The sequence below is a fragment of the Cygnus olor genome, chromosome 5 (assembly GCF_009769625.2).
Source record: "Cygnus olor isolate bCygOlo1 chromosome 5, bCygOlo1.pri.v2, whole genome shotgun sequence".
NCBI lineage: Eukaryota > Metazoa > Chordata > Aves > Anseriformes > Anatidae > Cygnus > Cygnus olor.
In genome coordinates this window covers 23296754-23305904 of record NC_049173.1, presented here as the reverse complement: position 1 = coordinate 23305904, position 9151 = coordinate 23296754, and the positions used below count along the sequence as shown (strand labels likewise).

The window sequence follows — 9151 nt, the reverse complement described above, 5'->3', positions numbered from 1 at the left end:
CCCAATACTGTAGTATGAAAAGGAGCACTGCCTACTTCTTATTTTATATCAGATTCTCACTATACGTAAGAACAGCCTTCTACTGGTTTACTTCACATTTTCATTCCTCAGTTTGCTTTACATTGTCATTGCAAAGGATTCTGAGGCCTTGGAGGTGGCACTTCTTTTTTCAGACAGCCACACTTAAAATAGACAAGCCTTTCAGCATAAGTTTCTGTGGCAAGGACTTAGGCAACAGGAGCTTTTCCTTCAACAATGAGCATTATCAGAGAAGAACTGATGTTCATCTGATTTTCCAAAGCCCAGAAAAGCACAAAATGTTTTATTTTAAAAAATGTTAGAAGTATTTGGACATTGTCACAAGAAATCGTGTTCTGAAATATTTTTGCTATTGCAGCTGCTATTTAATAAAATGCAAATGATAAGTAATGGGTCTCTAAGCACAGAAAATGGGAAACTTATTTTTTACCCTTTCAAAACTTTAGAGCCATCAAGCATATTTAGCCAAGAATTTGTGATGTTGCCATCAAGCTAAGCCTTCATTTACTAATTCATAGCTAAGAGCAAAGGTTCTGTTCGGAGCTGTTGAGCTGTTACATTTTCTTCCCAAGGATTTCTACAAGAGAATGCACAGGTATGAGTGCGAAGGGATGTCAGGGCAGCTGGATAGATAAAGAGCTGCTTTCTTTCAGCTGTTCCTGCAGAACTACTGCTCTGCCCCAAACAGGGCAGTGCACACAGCTGGGAATGAACGGAGAAATAAACCAATATGCAGGGTCACCATAATGTTACATTTTTATAGCTCTTTTCATCCCAAAGGATCATAACTGTAAAGGTTGCATACATCGGCAAGTCCCACCGCTGCTGCTGAAATCCAGCTGCTTGCTGCAGAGGAAGTGTTCAGCTGCATGAAATGGCGACACAGTGATTTGCAGTCAGGAGCACAGGTGTCTGAATATTCCTGGGGAAGCATAATTGAGTGAAGAATAATTTTGGAGAACCGTGCTGTGGCTGCTCAAATTGGGATCCCTCTGGGCTTCAGCAAGGAGCGAGACTTTGCAGTGAGGGCAGACAGCTCTAACCCAGCACTGGTGTGAAGAGGCAGCAGGCTTCATGGACAGCTAACACTGTTGCCTACATGGGGGCTGTCCTTGCAGCTGTCCCACCAAAAACGTGAGCTGGCCATGTCCTCCCAGCGTGCAGCCCCCAAATAGCTCACCCCCGGAGGCAGCAGCTCCAAGTGTCACAAGCTGCCCAAACGGCAGCATCAATCAAGTGCCAACAGCAGAGGGCAAGGATGTCAAAACAATTTCTGCTGATGTGAGGAAGCTGCTGGCTGAAATCTTGGGAGCCTGTTGCCTTTAGAAATATCTGAAAAAGAAGTTGCATCAATCGGTCTGGGGAACGAGAATAATCCTGGAGGCTGTCCAAGGCGAGATGTCCATGGCACCAAATGCTGGCTCAGCTTCCAGCAACAAGGTGACTGTCTGCTCACCTTGGTGCCACCTTACCAATAAGAAATAATTTACTTTGAGATGCTGTTTGTGGGCAACAATAATACCTTAATTTTCCTGTAGCTTTCCATTGAGGTTTGTAGTGTAATTTATAAATAGCAATTAGAATGCTTGTCCAAGTTGCTCATTAGATGCATTTTTAGATTGGGTCATTACATTAAAGTAGAAAGGATGAAAGGACTTGTCTAAAATCATATGATGTATTATTGGCAAACCAATAAGAAAATCCTGACTTTTTTCCTTCAAAGCGTTTGTGTATGTGGTGACAAACGTAGCTACTGCCATGTACAAAGACATCTAATGAACTGTTAAAAAGCATGATACAGCTAACATAAAAAGTCAAAACACTTTTTATTGTTCACTGTTAGTGAAAATACAGCATATTACACATGGAAACAACGGTGCATTCATGCGAACACACAGTGCGGAAGGGCTTATATACTATGAGTTTTAATTATTCAGCTAGGGTTTGTTTTTTTCAGTATATTTTCATGGTTATTCTGCTCATCACAACAGACTTTGTTTGTTATTGATCCGGACGTGTATGCGAGTGCGAAGTGGTGAAGGACGGTTACAAAGCCTATAGGACTGCGTGCCTCTGCTGTGGCTCGTGAGAAAGGCAAGAACACAAGCAGGTGCGCTCCTCTATCTGGGATGCACTAAGAGCATTTTGGAGGAAGGAAAACACATTTTTCACGGCTTATCAGCATACTCCCCAGCTTATTAAAGAGAAGCAATGGATTCCTACCCAGCCCACATAAACCGATGAGTTTTGCCAAAACAGTGGCTTCTTGTTGCAGATGCTGGGCAGTCAGTCCAGCACTACGATCCTGGTCAAGAAGTCATGGCATCCTTTCTTAAGGCACCTATTAGCATAGGATCTCAGCACTGATCTCAGGGGCTGTTGCTGTAGCTGGAAAACAACTGACACATTAGGCTGATTAATCCCTGTAGTAATTCCATTAACCTCCTTAATGGAGTTATAACACGGATGAATTTACCCCTCTGCAGCAATGCGAGAGAGAATTGCCCTGGAGAGCTAGTAAATACGGTGTGGCAGGGATGTCTGAGGTAATTTTTTTTTATTTTTTATTTTTTTTGGTTTTAGTGCAAGGTGAAGTGTGCTGATCAGCTGGAAAACCTCCTTGTCCTCTGCGATGTTGAGCTCCTCACAGCACTAATGGTTCAGGGGGCTCAGGCGCACCTGGAGGGCTCCTGGCACCTCGGCACCTCACCAGGTATGTGGTTCTCTCTCTCCCTCACACACAGAGCCTGATGATACGGCTTCTCAGACATCGCCTTTCTATTCACCTTGGTTTCCTCTCCCTCACCTCGCTGCTGGAGGCTGATTTATCTGCTTGCTACTCCCTGCCAGGAGGGCAGCCTGGCCTGGGCGGTGTCCCCAGGCACAGGACTGCTGACAGTAGGCAGCAGAGCTGCAGTCCTGGCGCAGGCTGCGCAGGGAGCAGGTCGAGGCAGAAGTGGAGAAATGCTAGATTTCTCTCTGTTTTCCTCCTGCTTTCCTAGCCTGTGGAGAGAAGGTTTGCATGCCACCATAGCCAGGTGCGTCGCCCACTCCTACGGTGGCTCAATTGCACCGCAGCTCTGTCAGTAAAGGCTTCTCAGTGCTGGGAAGTTACCTCAAGTTTGGCAGAGCCAAAGGCACCCTGCAAGCCCGTCCTGAGGAGCAGAGGCTGTTTGTGCAGCTACCACAGCAGCCCAGGCCCTCTGAAAGCTCCTGCGCGGCCTGTCGGGGAGCACGCGGGGCGGCTGAGGGGGCTGGGGTGCCGCGGGGGGGCCTGGCCGGTTTCTCTGCTCGTTCAAAGCCTGTTGCCGTGTTCACAGGTGCAGTGATGGGGCTACTAAGCTGCGGTATCTCTTCATCTACGTGGTTTGTGATCTCCGTGTTACTACGCTGAGCTGATTCTGCCTGATTGCCAGCCCCTTCCTCCCACGAAGGCCACGGCGCCGAGGGATGGAGTGGCCCAGCTCCTCGGCAATCCCACAGGCAGGGGGAGAGCAGGGGAGGTGTTGCCTGCATGGGGTGCGCGCGTGCAGGGTTATTTCCCTTTCTGCCTACGGTAGTCGCTTCCCACATTCAGCACAGGGATGAGAAGTCCTAGCAGCCACCTCTTGCCAAAGACCTCCCGCAGGTTCTCCCTCCAGGGCCGGGCTCTCACCACCATCCCTTTCCGCACCTGGTACCGTGTCTGCCCGCGTAAGATCAGCAGCATCTGGTGGCAGCAGAAGCCGGCGCAGGCCAGTCCGATCCCGAGCCAGAGGTAGAGCATGAGGATGACAAACATCTCAGAGCTGAGGAGAGCTCCTGCAGACCAAGAGGCAGGGAGAGAGTCAAAGAAAGGTTTTAGGCACCCCTCACGTGTCAGCGTCACATACAGCCCCGACAAGCTGGCTGGCCCTGTTTAGCAGCCGTACCAGTGGCAAGTTAGGAAAAATGCAGGGTGGTTACTCTAACTGCACAAAATTGTTTTCTTTGTAGTGCCATTATTCAATGAACCCCACTGGGGAGGTGCTAACATGGTGACGGTCTCTGTAGACTTCTCCCTTTGCTCTTAACGTGAGGATCTGGATTGCAGGGGCAAACTCAGCCAGAAGTGAATGTATTTATAAGAATTCAGCTCTGTTTTGAAGAATGTTTAAATTATTTAGGGGTCTGCCTGCTGATCAGAGGGAATCTGGACAGCCTAGATTCCTTTTGAAAGGAGATGTGGGTCTGACAGCATGTAGATGCTTCCAGAAGCCTTACTGTGTGTGTTAATACTAGACAGAATGACTTGGAGTTCATCACTATACCTACGTATAATCTATCTATCTACCTACCTATTCTATATATAAGATATATATACATAATACATAAGATGATAAAAAAAAATCAGTAATGACTTTCCTACCATCGTGCAAATGCAGTTTGCATATGAACACAAGAAACTGAAACAGAAAACTTCAAAATGCAATCCAAATTCCTCTTTTAAAGCTGCTGCCAGAATGCTCCAAATATTTTGTAGATCTAAAACTCTTAATTCAACAGTTTTTGTTGTGTATGTTTATGCTGAATGTATTTATATAAAAATATTCTGTGGGCCCTTTCCTCGGCAATGATTTTAGAGCTCCTTCTGGAGAATAAGTATAATAGCAGTTATCACCGAGTGACCTTTTGGTGTGTAGGCAGATCTAAACCCATTGAAATAATATTCTCTCTGTGTGCATATGACTGAGTACACAGATATTTTGTGTATATTGATATATTATTAAACACCCGTATTTGCACACAGGCACACAAAGAAAATGAAATATGTGTCAATACGTGTACAAATAGCCGGTATTATCTCTCTAGTTTCTGTGAGGTTAAAAATGAAAAAGCTGCTGCGTGCTCCCTTCCCTCCGGAGGAGCACAGGGCTGGTGTGAGCTCTGGTCGCCCCACGCCAGAGTGAGTCCCCCTAAGTTCCCAGGAGAGACGTGCTGCCGGAGCAGGGACTGCATGCCAGAGTAGGTGTGCACGGCTGCTTCAGGTTTTAAATTCAATAACGGGGGGCTGGATAGGCACCTCTTGCTTCTCTTATACAGAAGGCCATGGTAGGCGGTGTCACCTGGCTTTGTGTTCCGTGAATCCCAGCCTCTCCAGCTGGCAGTGTGGGCAGCGAGCGGCTGGGGCTGACCCATGATGGGCAGTCAAGCTTTGGGCTCAGCCAGCAGGCCCCTCTGAGGATGATTCGTAAGGACACTGGCTAGGGCCTCGAGCTGTCAGAGATTGTTCTCACTTGAAAAAGGCACCGGAGTCATTCAATTTTCATTCTAAATGCAGAGTCATCTTTCCCTTCTCATTAGATCCCATTCAGCTCAGTGGGCTTCGTGTGCAATACAGCACGGGGAGAACAACCCCCCTAGGATGATGACAAATCCTCAGACCAATTCTGTTGGAATAACTTAGGGCATCAGATGGGAAGTCCAGAGCCAAATTTGGGTTTCTCTGCCCTTCTTTTGATGGACCTGAGCGTGACAGGCATGTGTTCCCTTCTGCAGCTGACATTCAGATGGGATGTAGAGAGAGACAGCTATTTTCTTTAGAGCCTTTGGAAGACAGCCGTAAGCTTTATTTCTATGAGCTGCTGAAATTCAACATCTAGTAAGTAATTACCCTTGTTTTCCCCTTGCAAATATTAACCATCTCTCAGCCATATTTTCCAGATATGTGGATTTTTTAACCTGATTTTCAGGTTACCCACAGAAAGCATTTTCTATCATTTCTTTGTGGATCCAATCTGACCTGTATTTACAAAAGTACTCTCCATTTGTCCCTCCTCAGCAGGGTCCATTTTAGTCTTGGATTCACTTTTGCTCTAACTGACCCGAAGTGATCTCGAGCTTATTGCCATACATTATCTTTGCCAGAAAAGCTGAATCACAAACTGAAATTATAGACTCTGGGTCAGACTCTGAATTTCATGCCTGAGCACAGTCTGGGCAGAACAAGCCAACTGAAAATTTTCCCAGCATGGAAGCAGGAATCACTCAGTTGACATAAGACCAGCAGACTCACCTTTTGTCCTCTTTCACTCCTCCCCCAGTGTCAAGGGCACGCTGGAGAAGAGGAAAGGTAAAGTTTTTTCTCTATTAAAGCAATGCTCTCTTTGGATCCTACCACAACCCACAAGTTATGTTAGCTGCATAAGAGAAAGACTACGTGGACAATCCTCCCAGGCTGTTTCTCTTTCCTGAACTGGACGTTGAATGTGCTGGGGGGAGCCCAGAGGGCCCTTCCTCCCCAGCAGCCAAGACACCACTTGCCTGCATATTGCTGCGTGCTGTCACCCTGGCTGAAGTAGAAATTGGGTGGGAGCTGGGTGCTGGTGCCTCTTGAGGGCATCCAAGCTCCCTGCCCTGTCGTGTCCCACTCAAACACTGCCAACGTGCTGTTGTTGGCACTGCAATTGCTGACACCAGAGCTGGGGCACTTCAGTGGCTCTTCAGACACACGCCAGGACCCAGCTCGGTGCTGATGAGCCCAGAGAATCAGAGAGGACTAATTCATTGATAATCTCCTCCCACATCCCTGCTCCCCCTTCCAGGCTGATGTGCCGAGCAGAGCTTAGGCACTGGGGAAAATCATGCCCAGTGTTTTTAATGTTACCAAAGATAACATTATTCACAAAAATTCTTCTATTTGGAAAAATGACTCCATAAAAATGTCATGGCAGGATTTCATGTTTATTGTCTCTTGGTGATTACCATGACAAATCTGCTCATTTGCCAAGTAGAGAGATATTTGTTTGTTTTCAGACGGCAACCCTGCAAACCCAGCCTGGAATCCGAAAGCAAGCTGGGGCTTCTCTGGCTCTTGTACCACCAGCAATGGAGATCCCACACTCAGATTCATAATCAACACTTCTGGTGGTGGTGCACGAGCCAAAACAGACTCTGGGCCCTTCTTACTGAGCTCGGCTGAATCTGCAAAGCTAAAATATATGGAGTACCTATTTTAGGCTAGCGAAAGCCGATCTGAGTGTGCTAGGCATGAGCTGCATGTGGGGGAAAATGACATTTTTCTGCTGTCACTTTCAGGGCAGAATAACAGTCTAGGCTGTCTGCAGAGTCACTTCTCCCAGCTCAGGTTTTATCTGGTTCTTAGGTTTGGACAGAGAAAAGGAGGAGGTTGTAGAGTTTGGAGGCATGTTGAAAGGTGGAGAGATGAGGCTGGGAGAGCAGGGGAAGAGTTATGGGAGCAAAATCAGGAGGAGGAAGGGGAAGGTTTGGGGAAATTCACAGGAGGACAGGAAGAGAGGGGAAATCAGGAGAAGCAGGAGGGTGAGGGATGGTGAAAGGAAGAAAGAGAGTTTTGCTTTGGCTGCGGAGCTCTTCCAGAGAACAGGCACAGAGAATTTCTCCTGGTTCTCTGTGGAGCTGTGTCCCAGTCTAAGGTCAAGAAAGAGATGGCTGATCACATCACGTTTATAAACTCCCCACTTGGTCTTTGTTGCCTGAACCCAAATTCTCCGTGCTGGAAGGACGGCAAGGTCTCAGTAAGTTTGTGCTGAAGGGAGACAGGAGATGGGTGATGGTGAATGGAGTGGGGTTGTGGACCTGGATGGGAATATCTCTGCTGGGATATGGGGAATCTGCAGACTTGCAGGTTATGAAAACCCACAGACCTGCCACCCCTGCCCGTAGGACAGGCAGAAGGTTCCCCTCGCCTATAGTATGTGCAGTGAGTGAAATCTCCCTCCTCTGTCTCAATGCAACACTCCCTGGACAACAGACAGCCCTATTCCATCACCGGCCAGCTGGTTATGGGGTGTTTTCCAGTGTCTAACACATTACAAACAGGGCTGCAGCTGTACCCTGGAGTGGGTCCCAGCCTCAATTTCAAAGCACAGTCCTGTGCAGACTGTCCCTTGCCACCAAAGAGGGGTTTGTTGAACACAGGCAGTTCTCCCATGTGCCCATTCCCCCCTCTACCAGCCCCACACGCAGACACCAGGGAAAGAGCACGTCCCCCGCCCCAGGGCCCTGCTCCCATCTCCGAGGGAGGGCTCCTTACCTGAGAAGAACTGGCTGATGGAGTGAGGCAGGAGGGTGAGGAAGGCCAGCGGGCTTGCGAAGGACATGGAGAGTGCCGCAGAAATGTAAGCCATGCCTGCCACCAGGGAGTCGAGGCAAGCCAGGGAGGTGTAGAGGCAGAACATGATGAAGTTCCGCATGTTCCTGCTCCCGATGCAGTTCCCTGTGAAGAAACAGTGGTGGTCATGCCTCTGGGTGATTCTGGCACACAGTCTACAGAAGTGAGTGCTGGGCAGGGCTGAGCCAGGGGACCTGCTTCCATCCAGCCAGTCCGCCACCACTTCGGCTCCTTCGCCCAAGTTTAAGCCCTTGCCCGAGTCCTCAGGGGAGCTCTGGATCACGAGGACGTAGTTGCCCAGGGCATTAGCTGAGAGGAAGAGGAAGAGGGCCCCATGCAGCAGAGCAGGAGAGAAAAGTGGGGTGGTGGAAGGGTCTCTGAACATGCTGGGGATGAAGAGAAAGATCTGGAGGACGAAGGTCACTAGGGAGATGCACAAGAAGTAGGCTGGAGCAACAACATTGAGCAACCTGAGAACTAGCATTGCGGATTACGTTCCTGCAGGGGAGAGCAAGGAGAGGACGAACATCACCGCTCCGGCTGCACACTTCATCCTTCCATTTCCAGCCGGCTCCCCGGCCCCGCTCGGCTCCGGGAAATGCCCCGGGGGGGACAGCTCTGCCTCGCCGCCTCCCCGCGGCCCCGGCGGCCCCGGGACAAGCGGGCAGCCCTCGGGCACCCCCGGGCAGCCCCCGGGCAGCGGCCGCTCCCCGGCCCCGGCGGGTTGCGGGGGCTGGAGGGGCAGAGCGGCGGCTCTGTGTGCCTGCTCGCCGAGCAGAGTCCCTCTGCCAGGCAGGGTCAGTTTTGGTATTGCATGAGAGGAAAAAAGGTGGTGCTGGAGGAGGGGGGAGTGAGCCGGGAGGGGGGGGGGGGGGGGGGGTGGGGGGAGGAGAAGGGGAGGGGGGAGAGGTTGCTCTAATCCACTGCAATACGGATCAAATCCGATGCTCTAATTTATCCTTTAAAGCCACGGATCTACAGATTACCTCTCTGACCGCTGCC

At 49.4% G+C, this 9151-nt stretch overlaps 1 protein-coding gene across 2 annotated transcripts; it reads right to left on the bottom strand.

Moving 5' to 3' along the window:
* Positions 1 to 1841: 1841 nt before the first annotated feature.
* Positions 1842 to 8946, bottom strand: ZDHHC22 (zinc finger DHHC-type palmitoyltransferase 22). 2 transcript variants are annotated; one of them, XM_040559601.1, is made up of 3 exons: positions 8072 to 8946; positions 3713 to 3840; positions 1842 to 2438 (listed from the first exon to the last, which is right to left on the bottom strand). In XM_040559601.1, the coding sequence occupies exons 1-3, from the start codon at positions 8631 to 8633 to the stop codon at positions 2409 to 2411; spliced, it is 720 nt and encodes a 239-aa protein (XP_040415535.1). In that variant the 5' UTR covers positions 8634 to 8946; the 3' UTR covers positions 1842 to 2408. The 2 variants fall into 2 exon arrangements, with proteins under 2 accessions (XP_040415535.1, XP_040415534.1); XM_040559600.1 differs by lacking the exon at positions 1842 to 2438 and having other exon boundaries at positions 3011 to 3840.
* Between the last annotated feature and the right edge of the window lie 205 nt (positions 8947 to 9151).

Bases quoted from the DNA above. Each gene is read 5' to 3' on its own strand.
- ZDHHC22 (XM_040559600.1), bottom strand. From the start codon at position 8,633: ATGCTAGTTCTCAGGTTGCTCAATGTTGTTGCTCCAGCCTACTTCTTG. The intron at 3,841-8,071 runs GTAAGGAGCCCT...CTTGGTCTGCAG, and splicing joins CATCAGCCAGTTCTTCTCAG to GAGCTCTCCTCAGCTCTGAG.